The sequence below is a fragment of the Eumetopias jubatus genome, unplaced genomic scaffold, assembly GCF_037043125.1.
Source record: "Eumetopias jubatus isolate StellerSeaLion01/CBP00866 unplaced genomic scaffold, mEumJub1_p1.0 scaffold_17, whole genome shotgun sequence".
Classification (NCBI taxonomy): Eukaryota; Metazoa; Chordata; class Mammalia; order Carnivora; family Otariidae; genus Eumetopias; species Eumetopias jubatus.
Window position 1 is genome coordinate 12,660,973 of NW_028274823.1, and position 19,530 is coordinate 12,680,502.

The 19,530-nt window shown below is 45.8% G+C and overlaps 2 protein-coding genes and 1 pseudogene across 4 annotated transcripts in view; 2 read left to right on the forward strand and 1 right to left on the reverse strand.

The window, feature by feature from the left end:
- The window catches only part of SFXN4 (sideroflexin 4), a 22,962-nt gene extending 16,748 nt beyond the window's left edge, over positions 1 to 6,214 (forward strand). Inside the window, exons 13-14 of the mRNA XM_028121781.1 lie at positions 363 to 480; positions 5,802 to 6,214. Coding sequence (XP_027977582.1) covers positions 363 to 480; positions 5,802 to 5,879 — 196 coding nt within the window. The 3' untranslated portion in view covers positions 5,880 to 6,214. The remainder of the gene's footprint in view (positions 1 to 362; positions 481 to 5,801) is intronic.
- DENND10 (DENN domain containing 10) overlaps positions 3,253 to 19,530 on the reverse strand; it is a 25,694-nt gene continuing 9,416 nt past the window's right edge. Inside the window, exons 6-11 of one of the 3 annotated variants that reach the window (XR_003612057.2) lie at positions 18,827 to 18,927; positions 13,760 to 13,867; positions 12,279 to 12,373; positions 8,965 to 9,781; positions 7,729 to 7,843; positions 3,253 to 6,057 (exon numbers count right to left, since the gene is read on the reverse strand). Coding sequence is in view for 1 of the 3 variants with exons in the window: in XM_028121797.2 (XP_027977598.1) it covers positions 9,605 to 9,781; positions 12,279 to 12,373; positions 13,760 to 13,867; positions 18,827 to 18,927 (481 nt within the window). In the remaining 2 variants the exon portion in view is untranslated. Of the gene's footprint in view, positions 6,058 to 7,728; positions 7,847 to 8,384; positions 9,782 to 12,278; positions 12,374 to 13,759; positions 13,868 to 18,826; positions 18,928 to 19,530 lie in introns of those variants that run through there. The other 2 variants (XR_003612056.2, XM_028121797.2) reach the window with 2 other exon arrangements.
- On the forward strand, positions 14,638 to 15,161 carry LOC148162138 (ATP synthase F(0) complex subunit C2, mitochondrial pseudogene; annotated as a pseudogene).

Below are 19,530 nucleotides of genomic sequence, written 5' to 3' on the forward strand. Positions count from 1 at the left end.
CCCTCGCTGTCTCTCACACCCTCAGAGGTCAGGGGCAGAATGTCCCATCCGTGTCAGCAGAGCCCAGCATCTAGAATCTGGCCTGTCACTCTTGAGCCGTAGGATTTTGGACTTAACCAGGCAGTGGCTGTGTCCTCGTTTGTGTGAAGGGGGTGATGATAGCACGGACCTCAAAAGGGTTGTGGGGGATCAAAAGGGCAGTGCCCATGAAGTTCTTAACCGCGGGCCTGACGCACAGTGAGGCTGCTGGTATCACATGTTTGTGGGTGAGGGGAACCAGGGCGTGGGCCAGCAGCTGCACACCAGACTGTCCGAGCCGAGGGCCAGCCTCTAGAAATGCCTGGTAACCTTGTCTCTTACAGGACCCGGTTTTTCCGGCAATACCCATGGTCATTATGGACCTTCAAGCTGTCTTGTACCGTCTTAGTAATGGGACTGATGGTGCCGGTTTCTTTTAGTATGTTCCCACAAATTGAACGGGTAAGTGCCCCCTCTTCAAATCTCTCAAAAAAACAAAAAACAAAAACTCAAAACCCTTTTTCTTCTCCTTGTTGTAAGAGTAAGATAAATACTTCTAAAAAATCTGCAAAGTTTTCAAAAGTTATAAAAATAACTTTATTTAATCCCACCCCTCAGATCACTTCCACAGTTTTGGATTCTGTTTTTCTTAGTGGTATATCAGAAGCATTTTTCTGGGACATTTAAAAACCTTTGAGATATTTTATTTTATTTTATTTTATTTTATTTTTTTAAAGATTTTATTTATTTGAGAGAGAGAGAATGAGAGACAGAGAGCACGAGAAGGAAGAGGGTCAGAGGGAGAAGCAGACTTCCTGCCGAGCAGGGAGCCCGATGTGGGACTCGATCCCGGGACTCCAGGATCATGACCTGAGCCGAAGGCAGTTGCTTAACCAACTGAGCCACCCAGGCGCCCCTTTTTTTTTTTTTTTTAAAGATTTTATTTATTTATTTGAGAGAGAGAGAATGAGAGCACGAGAAGGAAGAGAAAACCTTTGAGATATTTTAAATACTTCCTAATATTCCATAGTGATGCCCCATGCAATGGAACTTTCTGCAGTGATGGACATGTTTTAGCTGTGTGCTCACATGGCAGCCACTAGCCACGAATGGCTGTTGAGCACCTGCCATGTGGCTGACATGACTGAGGAACTGAATTTTTACTTTAAGTTGTGTACCCACATGAAGCTAATGATTACTGTGTTAGTGCAGTTGTATCAACTGGGATATATTCTAATTTATGATGAGTCAGACGACCTAGATTCAGATTCCCACCTCCTCCATGACCTTGGTCAATCTGCTTAAATTCTCTGAGATTCAGTTTCCATATCTGTTAAAGAGAATTGACGATAGTAGTATCTCTGCAAAGGGTTGTTGCTGCTATTGAGGACATTGCTGATGTAATAGAGATTACTGATTTCTGGCATTTCTTAGCTGGAAATTTTAAATGCTTGTTTCTGCCACTGAAGTTAAAAATCAGTGATGTCTATAAAAGTATTTAAATTTCTGGAATGAACTTGTTCCAAACCGAACTTATGTAATTTTAGGTTCACAGAATCATTAACTCGGCCAACTCTGCTAGCACATAAGAGAAACTTGAAGTTATCTTAGGTTGCTGAACTCTGAGGGTGCTGAGGGACAGAATGGGGTGGGCAGCTTCTCATTAAAATAAACTGTTAGAAAATATTTTTAACCTTCCCAGGCCCACCTATTAGAACATGGTTTGTCGCAGTAAGATTACAGTAACAGTGAACCCTTTTGCGAATACTTATCTTGGATTGCACTGGTACTCAGAGTGAAGCAGGTGGCTGATCTGCAGGTTAGGTCACTGACAGAAGTCTTTAAATCCTGGGGGAATTCCTGCTGCCCTGCTTCCTTGATCTCGCTTCCCCCTGGGCTCTTGGATTCAGTCCACACACACTTACAGAGGGCCTCCCCTGGCGGACTGGAAGTAAGGTGCTGGGGTCAGCCCTGAGTAAACGGGGTCTTGCCCTTGAGTAGCTCTGAGAAAGCAATGGCATGTGGCCACCACGGGCTTTGGTGTGGGGACCTAGGGGGAGGTGGAACCACAGAGCCCAGGAATCCTGACCTGGCTGGGGGTGGGGGTGGTGTGCTTTAAGAAGTCCAAGGGAAGAATCTTTTGCAGAGCTCCCTTTGCTGGCATGGGGGAGTCATAATCTAGAATCAACGAGTTTGTGGTTAGGTAATTGGGTATCTTTCTAGTTTGTCTTGTATGTGTCATCATGGGTCGTGGGATTCACTTTTGCGATGTTAGGAGTAACTCGGTTCCTTACTCTGTGATAGCATTTTGGTCCTTGGCTCGTGGCTGCTTTCTCTGGCACGAGGTCACCCTTCTTATGGAAAGGCAAGATCCAGGACAGCCTGCCAGTGGCCAGAGCAACCCTCTCCGCTTCACCGCCGCCACTCTCGCCGGCCTCCCTGAGTCAGGTGGCCACTAGACTTAAAGTGACAGGGCTGAATGCATGTGTTTGGGTCATCGGGCCAGTGAGGGAGAGACCCCCGCACACGGGTAGCCGCAGACACAGTGGGATTGCGGGGGACACAGACAAGCACCGGGGCAGTGTGGGCACGACAGAGGCAGCGTTGACAGTCGGGGGCTGGGGGCAGTGGCAGGGGAGGCTAACAAGTGTAACTTCTGTTTATCCAGCACCTTCTGTGTCCTGGGGACTCTGCCAAGCAGTCTCTCGTCTTCATTTGAAGACAACGTTCATTTTCCCACTTTACAGATGAGGAGCCTGGGGCACGGGAGAAGATGAGATTCCCCTGTGGGTCGTGCGGCTGTGGAGTGGCGAGGCCAGCTGGTGAAGGACCTCACAGGCCCCCCACGGTGATAGACGATGGAGGAGAGGTTTCAAGGGGGGAGTGGCTTAGTCAGGTTGTGTTTCAGAAATATCACCCTTTGGATGCCAGGCTGTCGGTGGGGCCAGTCCTGGAGGCTGGGAGGACAGTTGAGGGGCTGTAGAAGTTTTCTGGCTGGAGGTGATGGGGGATTTGGAGTAAGTCCATGGTAGTCGGTTAGAGAGACAGTTGAATTGGACAAGTTAGAACCTGTGAGCATTCAGATGGGGGGAAGTGAAGAGAAAGGGACCGGGGCGGGGGGCACCCATATGTGTGGTTTAGCTTTAATGCCAGTAGCCAGGGGGGAGGAAAGAAAGGGCTCTATATTAACTAGGATTACATTTGGTTGGAACTGAGATCAGAATAACAGTGACCTTAACAAGGTGAAGGTTTATTTCTCCTTCACATAAAGGTGTGGGTGTCATAAGCACGCTACGCAGGTGCACACACGAGGTGTGCCTTTGCACAACGTCAGCTTGATTCAGTCATAAAGCAGAGTTAATCACAATGATAAAGCAGGTTCAGGATTCCAAACTCATTGACATTTCACCAGGTGATAAAACTTGGCTCCTTACACAGCGCACCGAGCAGAACATAAGACAAGCCACACAACAGACAAGATAACAGAAGGGTGTAAGAAGTTAACGAACCAAACGCCAAGGCAGTCTGTGGATGCGCAGTTGACACGAGGCCCCGGTCGGGTCCGGGTCAGCTCCTCGGCACTTGCTGCTTCTGATGTTCAAGCAGGGAAGGATCTCAGTTCTGTTCAGAGATCTGGCAGAGCCTTCGGCAGCAGATGCCTTTTTTAAGTGGTCAGACATAGAGGGGTCACGTTTGAAGAGTCTAACAGCTTGCTGCAAAAATTCTCCCCTTTTATTTTTTTATTTTTTATTTATTTTTTTTAAAGATTTTATTTATTTGAGAGAGAGAGAATGAGAGATAGAGAGCACAAGAGGGAAGAGGGTCAGAGAAGCAGACTCCCTGCTGAGCAGGGAGCCCGATGTGGGACTCGATCCTGGGACTCCAGGATCATGACCTGAGCCGAAGGCAGTCGCTTAACTGAGCCACCCAGGCGCCCCCAAAATTCTCCCCTTTTAAAAGGGATTTAATTGGGAAGCACCTGGGTGGCTCAGTCGGTTAAGCTTCTGACTTGTGAGAGCAAACCCAGCACTGGGCATGGAGCCTGCTCAAGATTCTTTCCCTCTGCCCCCCACCTCCCGCTCACGTGCTGTCTTTCTCAAATAAATGAATGGATGGATGGATGGATTCATTCGGTCCTGGGCCCCTGTAGACCTCCTCTGCTTCTGCTTGTTACCAGTTCTGGGGTGTCAGCTGATGCTGGTCCCCGCAATACCTCGTAGCTGGTATGTTTAGCCTCGTACCTTTAATTGCTTGCATCATTGCCTCACAGGCTCCCATTTGACATGAGAGACTCCATTTTGCTCTCTACAGTGAGGTAGCCAGCCCAGTAAGGAAGCTATGTGTCATAGAGTCCCCAGGGGGCTAATTCCTTCCAGCTCAGCAGGCCACCATCCCTATGGTTGGGCCCCATCTTCAGGGTGCAAGATGGCACCTTCCTCATTCCACTTGACCAGGTGGCACTTCCACTTCTGGCGCATTGGCCAGAACTTAGTCATGTGGCCAAAGCCTTAGTGCAAGGGAAGCTGGGGAATGAGGTCTTATTCTGGACCTACTTAAAATTCTGCTGCCGTAGAAGAGAGCAGGTGGGGCAGATGCTACAGGTTTTTGCAGAAAGGGTAATGTGTCACATATGGAAATAATGCTTACTTGCTAGAAAGTAAACATGACTGAAAGGCCATGGGGAAATTAGGGAAAGAAGAGAATTGCCAGCTGATCCAGGAAGGCTGCATGGAAGAGGGAAGCTTTGGACATGGATGGATTTGAACAGGCAGAGATCGGGGAGGGAAGAGGGCATTCCAAGTGGGGCGTATAGGAGAGCTGAGGGATCCACTGTAGCTGGGCACATGTGGCTGAGTGTGACTGGCAAGATGCTTGGGGCCAGATGACAGGATGCGCACAGCCAGCCTGAGGAAGCAGGCTGTACTCTGAAGGCAGCAGGTGGGTCCTGTAAGGCTTGAAGGGGCTCTCGGGGGCCAGAGTAGAGGCAGGAAATGGAGTCCATCTCGCCTCTCGAGCCTCTCCCCACCAACAGCCAAGTTAAGTCTTAGCATTTGCTGGACCTTGAAAATACCTTGTTGATCCAAGGTGGACCCAGAGGTGCCTGAATGGTGGTCCTGAGCCAGTGGGGGTCCTGCCTCCTTGTCTGGCCTAGGGTGGCCAGCTCTGCTTGTCGAGAAATCCCGAGACCAGGATATTCTTCTCAGACATACCACAGGCTGCAGCGACCTTCTGGTCTGGAAATTCAAGGACCTTAACAGGAAAGCTTGTCCCCCTGCAAAACTCCTTTTCGGATAAGCTGCCCCTGCCTGCCACTCTCAGCTAGTACTTCTGCCCCCTTGCTAGGCTAGAAATGTGGCTGGGTATTAGGGGACTGTTGTTGATTTTGTTAGGTGTGATGACAGCAGAGCAGTTACATAACAAAGTCTTTATCTTTTGGAATTTCCCACTGAAGTATTTGTAGGTAAAATGGCAGATCTGAGAGTTGCCTTCAGATACTCCAGAAAATACCCCCAAGCTGGGTATGCTGGATGAAAGAAGACTGGCAGATTGTTAATAAACTGGAGTGATGAGTATATGAGGGTTCATTATATTCTTTCTGCATTTGTTCATATTTAAAATTCTCCATAACAAAGTGTTTCGGAAGTCATGTGTTGTGCAATAGATTGGACATCACTGAAAAATGTGGGACTGGGAAACAGATGCTTTCTGAATTTTTTTTTTAAACTTTAAAGGCAAGGAAAGTCTTAAAAAAAAAAAATGAAGAGTTTGACTTTGTTTTTCAGATACAGTGCAGTGAACTTGAAAAGGAAATTCAGTCCGCAACAGAAGAAACAGAACTCTTCTATAACAGAGGGGTGTAGGAATGTGTTGTTTTCGGTGAATTTGGTTGGTTCCTGCTTGAACACCTTCCTCTCTGCTCGAGGTGTCCGATTGGAGAACTCTGCGGGAGGTCTGGAACCCGAGGTGTCTGCGCCCACAGGTTGCCTTAGAATTACACAGGCCACGGCCGTTTCAAGGCTGGTGCCTGGGCTTTCGAGCCTGGATGGAAGAAGGGAAGAGAAAGGAGAGGCCGTCCTGTCTGACCCACCCCCATGGGCTGCCGAAAGAACGGCTGATAGAAGAGTCCATTTTTATTTTCTGTGTTCATCAGCCTCTGAAGGACACTGTGAAATGACTAATAAACTTACCAAAAGTTGAGTGTTCGAAAAAATCAAGAAGGGTCCACCATGCCCAGGGCCCGGGCATTCCACTGGTGGCCCATCTCAAGGTAAACAGGAACCTCTGGTGAGCACTAAAGGCCTCCGAGCCCCAAAGCCACCCTGTCTCCCTCCTCAGCTTCCTCCCGTTTTGGACTGCTTCACATCTCTGCCCTCAGCCACCCATCTCCTCCTCTGCCCCCACCGGTCTGTGACCCTGCCTCCTTCGCGGTGAAAACCAAAACGACTGGCCAGCAACAGAGCCTCCTGGCACCAAATCTGCAGGCCTCTTGACACCGCCCCCCTCCCGGCCCCCAGCCTTCCCGCCTCCTTGCAAGGCCAGCTGTGCCCTCGGCTCTGGGCCCCTCCAGCCGGATCCCCTCCGGGCCTGGCTCTGCAGTTGCCCGGCCTCCTGGCCGCCTCCCTCCTTTGTAGTCCGTGAGTCACCAGCCTTATTAAACAAGCAAACAACCTTCGAGAGCCAAATTTGGTCAAAGACTGTCTCCCCTCACCCTTTCCACCCCGCCTTCCACTCTGCTAAAACTGCTTTCCTCCGGGCCCCACCCAGACGCTCGACCGCCACTCTGCTGGGTGCTCAGACCCAGCACTGGGCTTGCCGCCCTGAGCCACAGGCCCCTGTCCTGCTGCACCGGGCGCTCCGCCATCCACATAGCCACTTGAGGCCATCTTTTCCTCCTCACCGCCACGTAACATCACCCAAGAGCACTGGTGTCACCCTTACTCCTCCCCTCCTGAGGCCTTTCATAGCTGAGCCCCAAGGTGTCAGGTCTCTAAGCCCCTTTCCCAAGCCTGCCCAGTCCAACAGCATCCCCTGTTGGTATTCCTCTCTCATCTCCTCCGGCTCCTCCAATCCGTGCCCCGGCCTGCTCTGACAGACACCTGCGTAAAAGCCTTAGCTGGCCTCCCAGTGCATTAGTTCAAGTCCAGATTCCCTGCCAGGCAAAAGCCTTAACCTCCCTCATCTCTTGCCACTCCTTTTCCTCACTCTGGACCAATACCCCGTTCCTCATATGGACTATGGTCTTTCCTTCCTGGACCTTCATATCAGCTGTCCCCTGCCAGGCTAACTCTTGCTTATGCATCAGGTCTGACTTAGACATCACTCCCTCCAGGAAGCCTTCCAGGATTCACAGTACTGAATTAGGTGCCCCTTCTACGTGCTCCCATAGCACTCATACCGTGTCTAGCACTTGCCGCACCGCAGCAGAAGAGCCTGCTTGTTGTCCCTGCGCCCCCGTAAACTGTGTGCCTCGAGAGCAGGAAGTGTGTCTGGTGCATCAGGGAAGCCCCAGGATACAACACCGTGCACGGCACAGTAGGCACCCAAACATTGGCATACTGGAGGAATGTTTCCAACATACCCTGCCCCAAATCATCAAGGAATCTATCTGTGGCTTTCAGGGTCCCATAGGTTATCTTCAAATTTGGTTAAAAGGGTTTCACAACAGCCTACAAGAACAAAAAGTTAAAAAAAAAAAAAAAAAAGTTCTACCAGGGCGCCTGGGTGGCTCAGTCGGTCAAGCGTCTGACTCTTGATCTCAGCTCAGGTCTTGATCTCAGGGCGGTGAGTTCAAGCCCCGCGTTGAGCTCCACGCTGGGTATGGAGCCTACTTAAAAAAAAAAAAAAAAAAAAAAAAATTGCACCAGATGGCTCAGTACAGCCACAGGCGTACACTAAACAAAAAGAACAAAACTTACACAAAGGCCCCAGGTGGAGGCTTAGCCACTAACAGGTGACAGAATAGAAATGCAAGAGCATCTTTTCAAAGAAGACACTGAAGTGCCAGCCCTAGGAAGTCGGGGAGGGAGAAGGGCGAGGGCCCTAGGAAGTGGGGGGTGGGGGGAGAAGGGCCAGGGCAGGGAGAGCAGGGGGCAAGCCAGGGGTGGAAGGAGGAAGCCTGAACCCCTTGACTTTCAAACAGGTCTTGTAAGAACTCCCCAGTACATCTGCATTGACAAAAGGGTTTTATCTTTTGTTCGAAGTGGGGAGAATTACAGAAAGAGGGCACAATTCTTCAGCTGCCTAAAACTGTTACAGAATATCAAAATATTTCCATTTTATTTCTGCATCATAATCTGTAACTTTAACAACGTTCATCATTAGCTGATATAGTAATACAAAAAATGAGGGAGATAAAGATGTTCATATTCATTTTCATAAAGTGCAGATTTAATTTTCAATTGTTTGCCTTAGAAACATCACTTCATTCCACATCCTCCCGTGCCCCCACCCAAGGAGGGAGGGAAAAAGGCTATTTTTTATTTTTACTCAACAAATGTCTAACACAAAGAATAAAAGAAAGATCTAATAAAGATTTTTTTACAAACATTTTTCCGGGTAGGTAAGATTTCTAAGGACAACAGTAGTGAGTGTAAAATAACCTTTCATAACTAATTTGAATACACAGAATAAAATAACAAATACATAATTTAGACCTCCATGCTTATTTTGTGACTTTTAGGTCTCCAACTATGAAAAAGATACATAACCTGAACAAGAACAGTTACCTTCTTATGTGGCCAAATTACTCTTACTGAAGTCTGAAGACTCTCTCTGGTCTTGGCCTAGGCAATTACAGAGAGTTGCTGTCGCACTCATACATTTACATCCAAAGTGGGCTTCTTATTTTACTCTACCATGTAAGGACTGGCATCTTTTTCAAAAGAACACTGCTAGCAACAGGGTTAATTAAAGAGTACTAGTGGCTTAAGTTTGCCAGATGCTTACCTCTGCAACAGTATAAATATGGATTATTAAAGTTGTCTACTCAAGTACAAAATTTATGCAAAATCCTCATAATATAGGCAAAAATGTTCAAAGGCCAAGAAAAAAAAATCTTTTCTTTTACAAGAAAGTGCAACTGCAGGATCTTTTCTGAATGATCTTCTAGACTGTTCTGCAGAAAACTTAGTCTGGCTCAGAAAGTAGAGTTCCTCATGAGGAACAAAAGTTCTTCCTAGAAGAATATAAAGCAAAATTTCAGGCAGCTTTCTGAAAATAAACTGTTAGTTGGTGATTACGCAGTGAGACAACTGGAACTTATAATAATGAAGGCTTCTGGGTTTGCTGTGATTTGCACAAGAACTTGGCAGAGCTTTTTCTCTCTTACTCCGGGACGCCACGCCATTGCTAATGTTATTTATGGTGGTTACAGCACTTTGTCCAACACTGACTGCAGGCAGGAAACCAATCAGGAGAAAATAGGAAGGGTTTTCATATGTGTTTCAGGGCTTTTTCAGGTCAAATCGCAATACTTTAAATCGTTAAAAATATAACATTTTCTTTGTTATTTTCAGTATTTTACATAGTTAGTGGATAATCGTGGTGAGAGAGCTTTCTATCATTCATCAGTGATACATCGTCACAGTCAGATTTTCAGCATCTGCTCAGCTGCCGCTAGATGGTAAAGGAAGTTTTCTGTCGCTGGTGGAAATCGTCTTTGCTTTAGGGCCTCAAAATTGAGAACTAGCTTTTCTCCATCATCAGAAACTTCTGAAAATGGTTCCAGGTTGGTGAAGATCTCTCTTGTTTTTAGGGAAATATCCTTTAATGGAACAGGAAAATATGCCATTTGTTAGCATCAAAAAATATGAATCGTTGCATTCGAAGAGAATTCTTCCTGCTATTTTTTAAGTCTATCAGACTATAAATTAGGAAAACTGAAACTTAAAACAACTTAGAAAAACCAGTGTCCTGTTTTTGCCATTTTAGCCATTTTTAAGTGTATGATTCAGCAACATTAAGTACATTCATAGAGTTTTATGACTACTATCCATTTCCAGAACTTTTTCATCCTCCTAAACTGAAATTTTGTACCAATTATAAACAGTAACTCCCCATCCCCATCTCCAACCCCTGGTAACCACCATTCTACTTTTTGCCTTGATGAATTTGCTTATTCTAGGTACCTCGTATAAGTGAAATCACAGAATGTTTGTCCTTTTGCGTCTGGCTTCTCTCACTCAGCATAATGTTTTCAAGGTTCGTCCGTGTTGTGGCACAACTTAGAACTTCCTTCCTGTTAAGGCTGAATGATACCCTACTCTATGCACATTGTGTTTACCCATTCATCCACTGATGGGTGTTTGGGTTATTTTTTACCTTTTGGCTATTGTGAATAGTGCTGCTATGAACACGGGTGCAAATACTTCTTTGCGTCCCTATTTCCAGTTCTTTCTCCTACACATCCAGGAGAATTGCTGGATCTATGGTAACCCTGTGTTTAATTTTTTGAGGAACCCTGCTATTTTTAGAACAGATCTCCTCCCAAAGCCCTTTTCCACCTGGGGCGAGTGACCCAGCACCCGTCACATGGGCTGTACCCCCACTGACTGACAGCACTCTGCCTGGCTGAGGAGTCACCAGAGCTGGCACTAAATCATGTCTTTTTCTTGGTTTGCTGACATCATTCATTCATTCAAATATTTTCAAACCCCTAAAATATGCCAGGCACTTTCCTCATACATTATACTGAGTCACCTATGTATCACTTTCAGTCCATGAAAAACACAGTAATTCAAAACTCATATTTACATAGCTAACCAACATGGTAAAGAGTCAATGTTTTGCGGCACCAGGGTGGCTGGTTAAGGGCCCGACTCTTAGTTTCGGCTCAGGTCATGATCTCATGGGTCCTGAGATCAAGCTCCACGTCAGGCTCTCCGATCAGAGGGGAGTCTGCCCCTCCCCCCACTCACTCGCACTCTCTCCCCCAAACAAATCTTAAAAAAAAAAAGTCAATTTTTTACCCAAATGTTGACAGAGGGATGGATGGGCAATGCGATCCACATGGAAGGAAAGGAGAGTCTCAGTGTTCAGGTCCTTAGGACAAGACCCGCCCACTCTTCCTGGCCAGGGCTGGATGGGCCACCAGCACTGAACAGAAAGAACAGTGCTGCTGGTGGGTTCCCGTCAAAGCCGTGGCTGCTCTCACAGGCTGCCTCCTCAGAGAGCTGTCTGACCCCTTCTCTAACATTCTCTACCTTGACTTCTTGTTCTATCACAGCATTTATCATGGCTCACAGTGATCTGGCTTTTACACTGTTTTCTATTCATCTACTCCACTAAATACAAGACATGAAGGCAGGGGACTTGCTCCCCACAGTATCCCTTGCCCAATGCCTAACAAAGAGTGTTCAATAAATATCTTCCAGGTAAATGAATGAAAAAATGGAGAAAAGAGTCAGGTCCAAACAGGGGAGTAGGGCATGCTTATCAGAGGGGGCCCCCCCAGGTGGCACAAGTGCAGACAATGGCCTCTGGCCAGGCTGCTGGCCCCCATGGGATAACACAAAGGTCTAGATGAGCCAGGGCCCAGGAGAGGCCAGGCTGGAAGTGTATCCCAGGAGAGGAGCAAAGAGCTGGGAACGGGCGCAATGCAAAAAGACAGCAGAGAGGAGACTGGGCAGGCCGCAGCGCAGAGGAGGGGCTTTATCAACCACACGGAGAGCCTTAAACTCTTCAACTATCCCAATCTGGCAAGGGGAGAGGGGTGGGTCCGTATGGACGCCATGGTCAGCTGGACAGGTAAACCCCATAGACAGGTGGACCCCACAGGCAGCCAGCCCTGCGGGGTGTGATCCCAGAGTCTGCTCACTTTGGCAGGGATCTGATTATATGCTTGCTGATGTTCTGAACACAATACATCAAAGCTAGATTAAGACACTCTCTCTAAATTCCCCGGCTCAGCAGCAACCTTCTCTTTACAATGCGTTCCTCCACAGAAATTCTGCTAGGAGCACAGAATGCACTGGCGGCGCAGAAAAGCATTCCAGACCACTGGGGGGTTACACTTCTCACTACAAACACGGGCCTTCAGCACCAGCCCCCTGTATATGTCTGTCCCCGGAGCCTGATAACTCTTTGGCTATGGTGCCCCCCACCTGCTCATCTTCACCAGGGCCATCCCACAGAGCCTCCTCTGAGCATCTGCACCCCTCGCCCAGGCCGCTCAGCGTGGCGCGCACTGCGTGAGCTCTGCCGCACCCCACCCAGCAGCACTACCTCAGGACTCTCAGGAAGTCCGAGGACTGACGACTTACCTGTATAACTTGGCTGTCTGATTTCTCCGGATCTTCTGCAGACTGAACAATGAGCTGGCCAATTTCTTTGTGCAGTTTGCCCATTGTCATGGCCTCTGGTGAGATCAAGCACATGTTATGTGAATATTTACAAGTTTACATAATAAAAACCATGCTGTCTACTTGAAAAGGTAAACAACCACACAGAAGGAACTTTCAAAACAACCGCCAACTCCCGCACTTCCATCTTATTACTGAGCCCACGTAGGACGATGTGCTAGGAGGTGGGGCATAATCACGATTTATACCTCATGTTCCAAAATAAAAACATTTGTTTGTCACTCCAAGGACCAAACTCCATTCGCATAATGCTGGCTGAGATGGGCCCACTTTATAGACTCAGAGAAACCACAGGCAGCAGGGAGATGGCCACCCCTTCTGGTCCTAATGCTTCATCAGTTTAAGTGGCCCGGGCCACCACTAGTTTCCTATCACTTTGGCTTTACAAAAGGCCATGACCTCCATTCCCCTGTGCTTACTGACACATCTTTCAAAAAGATTTTCCACACAGGAGTCACGTTCAGCCCTTGTGTACTGCTCAACTTCTACACCTGTTTTGATCCTCTGTCCTTCGAGGCGGGGAGCATACTTCCCCTCTCTTAAGTGTGGCCTGGACTTAATGACTTCCTTCTAACAAACAGAACATGGAGGAACTGGCGTATGACTTCTGAGAGCGAGTCATAGAAGGCACCGTGGTCTGTCTCTCGGATCATTCGCTCTTGGGGAAGCCAGCTGTCGTGTCATGAGAACACTCGAGCTGCTCTATGGAGAGGCCCATATGGTGAGGCCTCCTGCTAAAGCCAGGTGAGTTAACTCAGAAGTCGCGCCTCCGGAGGGCTGCAGCACCGGCAGTTATCTTGACTGAATCCCCAGGAGAGACCCCGAGCCAGAACCTCTCAGCTAAGTCAGTCCTGAAACTGAGATAACCAATATTTGCTATTTTAAATCACTAAATTTAGAAGTGATTTGTTATGCAGCAAGAGATCCCTAATACAGCTTGTATAAACAGAGACCTGGAGAAACAAGATAGAGAGGCTATCTTATTAACATATACTGTACGGCCTAAGCACCCCGAATGTATTACTGCCATGGCGAGACCCGTAAGAATAAACGTCATGTTCTAGACACAGAAAAATCCTTACAGTTTCAGCACAGCATGCTAAGCAGGCCCTCGAATACCAGTTTTAGAGAATCAGCCTTAAAAATAGAACTGCTTAAGGTAGGCAGGGGGGATGGGGGAAATAGGTGAAGGAGATTAAGAGTGCACTTATCTTGATGAGCAGTAACATATCGAACTGCTGAGTCACTATATTGTAGAGCTGAAACTAACATGACGCTGTATGGTAACTACACTGGAATTAAAATGTTTCAAAATTAATTAATTTTAAAAAAGTACAACTGCTTGATGACATTTTGTATCAACAACAGAACAGAGAACGAACCTTTTGCAAGTGGAGCAATGGTAATCTCACTATCTGCCAGATTCACAAACACGTCATAGAGGTCTGATCTATTGCTCACCTCCAAGTCCACAAATCCGGCGATGTAACCTGCATTACAAAGATGACCAACATTACTGGAGTAGGAACAAATCCTATTGTGAATGTATCAAAAGAAAACTGAATCTAAAAGCTCATCAGGTGCTTTTCTTCACTGCTTTATTCAGGGTACATCAGCTGTACCCTGTGGCATCTTTTTTTTTTTTTTAAGATTTTATTTATTTATTTAATTGACACAGAGAGAGAGAGAGAGCGTGAGAGGGAACACAAGCAGGGGGAGTGGGAGAGGGAGAAGCAGGCTCCCCACTGAGCAGGGAGCCCGATGCGGGGCCCGATCCCAGGACCCTGGGATCATGACCTGAGCCGAAGGCAGACACTTAACGACTGAGCCACCCAGGCGCCCCTCTAAATTTTTTTCTTAATTTGTTTAAGATTGTTTAAGTTGTTTAACCAACTGAGCCACCCGGCATTTCTTAAGACTTCACTATCGGCAGTTGCCTGAAGAAGCTCATACAACTCTAAATGACCCCAAACTAGATTTTGGTGTCAAGGAAGAAGGCATTTACTTTTCAGTCATTGCTATTCAGGTCAAGAATGATGCCGAGGCAGAGGCAGCAAGGGTTCTCTGGACGACTGGTCCCCGTTTAGGTCTTTGTCTCTAAGAAACCACAGCCAAACACCTGGCTTTCTCAGGGACAGCATGCTGGGAGCAGCATCATCCTTCACCGGTTTCAGATGTGATACAATTAATGCTCAAGGACTCTCTCTGTCTTCTCTGCACTGGGAGCAGTTCTCCTGCCACAGCCCCTCATGCCCTGAAAATGTCCGCCTGTGCCAAGTTCATCTCCACCCCCTTCTTGGTCAGGGGCACCTCTCAGCTGTTGAGCCCATCACTGTCTGCAGCGGTGCTAAAACCACCGGAGACACCGACAGATGAAAGCTTCAGCAGCGTGGCAGCCCCACGTCCCGGGACCTCACTTATTCCTAGCCGCAGCTTCCAAACCAGCGCCATTGCAACAGACGTCGACCTAGCAGCCAAGTTCATTGGGGCTGGGGCTGCCATGGTAGGGGTGGCTGGCTCTGGGGCTGGAAATGGGACTGTGTTTGGGGGCCTCATCACTGGTTATGACAGGAATCCCTCTCTGAAGCAACATCTCGTCTCCTATGCCATTCTGGGTTTTGCCCTCCCAGAGGCCATGGGGCTCTTGTGCTCTCGTGATGGCAGCCTTTCTCATCCTCTTCACCACCTCCCAGAGGTCTTTCTCCCGAGTCTCGTCTGCCCTGTATATTCCTTTTCCTATACCTCTCCAGGCAGCCTGGGGAAAGTGGTTGGCTCAGGGTGTGACAGAGGAAAGACAAATAAATACTGTATTAATAAAAAAAAAAAAATTATTTTAAGAAATTAGAAAAAAGGAAGAAGAAACAATAAATGCTCAAGGAATCAGGGCAACTCAAGAATTAGCAGACCTTTGGAACTGAGGCTAAAACAACAGCTACCAGACTTTTCAGATTTCAATCAGCAGTACAATTAAAAACAAAAAAAAAATTTTTTTGAGGACCAATTTATCAATGCTAAAGTTTTGCTTTACCAAAAGAAAACATTTAAAAAATAACAGCAACAAAAACAAAAAACTAACTGCAGGCCAGCCAGCCACAGACTCACTCACATGAGAAAATATGATATTTGACAGAAATGGACAGATTACTGGAGAAAAGAGGACTCCATTCACTAAGTAGTCCTGGGCCAAGTGGCTTTCCAACTGGGAAAAAAAATCCCAAACTCACTACAAAAAAAGTTCTAGGTACATTGAAGGCTTAAATGGGGAAGAAAAAACACTTTCTAAATGTCTACGAAATATGCTGCTACCCTTGGTATAAAGATTTTCTTACACAAAATATAAAAACTAAAGTCATAAAAGAAAAGTTTAATAAATTCCAGCACATTAAAATTAGGACTTCTAGAGTGAGGGGATGGGCAAAATGGGTGAAGGAGATGAAGAGGTACAAAATTCCAGTTATAAAATAAATAAGTCACAGGGATGAAAAGTACAGCACAGGGAATATAGTCAATAATATTGTAATAACTTAATAGGGTGACAGATGGTGAGTAAATTTATTATGGTGAATGTTTCATAATGGATATAATTGTCGAATTACTACTTTGTATACCTGAAACTCATAGCACATGTCAACAATACATCAATTAATAACAAAAACCCAGGGGAAAAAAAACATGAGGGACACAAGGTAAAACAAGATTATAAAATGTTCACAAATGTTGAAGTTGGGTGACAAGCATATGAAGCACATTATACTTAATAAAAAGTCTAAAAAAATAAATTTCTATTTGTTATATCATGAGAATAAATAAAAAATCCACAAACTCAGAGATTTTTTTTTTGAAGTATAGATAACCGACAATGGATTCATATCCTGAATATATAAGGAATTTCTATGAATCAGTAAGAAAAACAACCCAATGTAAAAATATGTAAAACATAGTTATTTTGTAGAAGAGGAAACACAAATGGCAAAAACAGAAATATGTTTAACCTCGTTAGGAATCAAGAGAATACAAATTAAAGCACATGAAATATCACTGTACAGCCACCAAGTTGGCAAACATTTTATTTATTTATTTATTTATTTTAAAGACTTTGTTTATTTGACAGAGAGACACAGCGAGAGAGGGAACACAAGCAGGGGGAGTGGGAGAGGGAGAAGCAGGCTTCCCGCCGAGCAGGGAGCCCGATGCGGGGCTTGATCCCAGGACCCTGGGACCATGACCTGAGCCGAAGGCAGACGCCTAACGACTGAGCCACCCAGGCGCCCCAGTTGGCAAACATTTTAAAGTTTGACAGTAACCAATTGTTGTTGATACATGAAGCAATGGGACCTCTCCTACACTGGTAAGAGGGTAAATTGGTACAATTTTTGAGGAAAACATTTGGCATTACCCTGCAGCTTGAGGATCTGCTTGCCTTATAACCCAGAAATTCTACTTCCTGACGTATAACCTAGAGTTAGCCTTACATGTGTGCATCAAGAGACCCATAATAAGAATGCCTGTAGCATGGGCGCCTGGGTGGCTCAGTCATTAAGCATCTGCCTTCGGCTCAGGTCATGATCCCGGGGTCCTGGGATCGAGCCCCGCATCGGGCTCCCTGCTCAGCGGGGAGCCTGCTTCTCCCTCTCCCACTCCCCCTGCTTGTGCTTCCTCTCTCTCTGTGTCTCTCTCAAATAAATAAAATCTTAAAAAAAAAAAAAAAAAAAAGAATGCCTGTAGCAGCACTGTTTTTAAAAGTGAAAAATGAGAGGGATGCCTGGGTGGCTCAGTCCACTGAGTGACTGGCTCTTGATTTAGGCTCAGGTCATAATCTCAGGGTCCTGGGATTGAGCCCTGCATCAGGCTCCACACTCAGTGGGGAGTCTGCTTGAGATTCTTTCCCTCTGCCCCTCTCCACCTGCCCCTTTCTCTTTCTCTCTCTCTCTCTCTCTCTCTCTCCCTCTCTCTGAAGTAGATAAATAAATCTTATAAATAAATAAGGAGAAAAGTCTGAGTGAATAAACTATGGTATATCACTTAGTGGGATCCTATATAGCAGTGAAAATGAATGAGACTACAAATATCCACATGAAAATACAAAATCCTACAAAAATACTGTTAAGCAAAAATAAAACAAAAACCAAAACACAGGCCACAGAAGAATTCATATATCGTGAATCCACATATATAAAGTTAGTTTAGTAAAACTAAACAATATATTATTTAGAGCTATGTGTTTCTATGTATGGGGCTAGAGGAAGGGAGTGAGGAATGAGATGGGAAGGCACGTGAGATGCTTCAAAGTACAGATAGGATTCTACTTTTTCATCTCTGGTGAGTCTGTGAGTGTTCTTTTAATTTTTTTATAACTTGCATAAATATTGCATTTTGGTTTGCAAAAAGCAACAACAAAAGCCCCTACCATCTATCATTATCATTATCACTTTATGAAAGAATCTTTTTTTTTTCAAGATTTTTATTTATTTAATTGACAGACAGAGAGAGAGAGACAGTGAGAGAGGGAACACAAGCAGGGGGAGTGGGAGAGGGAGAAGCAGGCTTCCCGCTGAGCAGGGAGCCCGATGCGGGGCTCGATCCCAGGACCCCGGGATCATGACCTGAGCTGAAGGCAGACGCTTAACGACTGAGCCACCCAGGCGCCCCTATGAAAGAATCTTTTAAGACCATAAAAGTATAAAGGGCGCGATCACCTTAAATTTAAAGAAAAACAAAAGACTATGTCACCACAATATTAGAATTCCTACAGATATAAATAATACTGTTATTAAATTATTCTCAGAATCTTACAATTAAAAATTTTTATACAGGGGCGCCTGGGTGGCTCAGTTGGTTAAGCGACTGCCTTCGGCTCAGGTCATGATCCCGGAGTCCCGGGATCGAGTCCCACATCGGGCTCCCTGCTCGGCAGGGAGTCTGCTTCTCCCTCTGAACCTCTTGCCTCTCATGCTCTCTGTCTCTCATTCTCTCTCTCTCTCAAATAAATAAATAAAATCTTTAAAAAAAAATAAAAAATAAAAATTTTTATACAGGTATAATAACGTCATTAAAAATAATTTTATTTTTCCTTTGAGAAAAAACATGCAAAGGCTCAAAATAAAGTCTAAGTCAAATCACTGATAGGGAAACTTTTATAAAATTAGAATTTTGCAAGTTAAAAATAAATCGTATTTTGGTGATGGTTGTACAACAAAGTGAAATGTACTTAGTGCCTCTGAATTATATACTTAAAGATGATTATGATGGTAAATTTTGTATTATGGATATTTTACTGCAATATTTTTAAAAATTAAAAATAATTTTTTTAAGGAAAAAGAATTGGGTGCATTTACCAAAGGAATAACTAATCATCATTATTCCCTTTAGGAATGCAAAAATACTCCCCCAAACCAACAACAAGCCTGGATAAAGCCAAGGCTCTCATCCCCTGAGATGCTGTCGTCTACCTGGGCACATCCGCAGGGCTTCCAGCTCATCGGCATCCAGGTGCACGTAGGAATGAAGTATGGTCCAGTCCTGTCGATGCCACACCAGGGCAGGCAGAGTCCTAGGGAATTAAGGCAAGAACTCAAATGGCTGCCGGCCCACACCTGACTCAGCCCACCCTCCTTCCTCTTCTTCCCCAGGAGGAAACTGGCTATCAGAAACAGAGAGGAGAACGAAAGCTAAACGTGCCAAAACCTCCAGGCTTCAAGTTAAAGTAATGAAATGTTTTAGGGGCGCCCGGGTGGCTCAGTCAGTTAAGCGTCTGCCTTCAGCTCAGGTCATGATCCCAGGGTCCTGGGATCGAGCCCCGTAGTGGGCTCCACGCTCAGTGTGAAGTCTGCTTGTCCCTCTATCTCCCATCCCCACATCTGTGCTCTCTTTCTCTCAAATACATAAGTAAAATCTTAAAGAAAAAGAAGAAAGAGTCTGTGGTAAAAGTGAAAAAATGAATTACTTAAAACAGGGGTCAGGAAACTGTTACCATGGATTGGCTGTTTGTGTTTACACATAAAGTGTAACCAGAACACAGGCGTGTTCATTCATTTACATATGCAGTTGGGTGGTTGGGACAGAGACCCTATGGCCTACAAGCCTAAAATATTTACTGTCTGGCAAGGAAACAGTTAAACTCCTTGCTCTAAAGTATTCATACTTCTAAATTTAA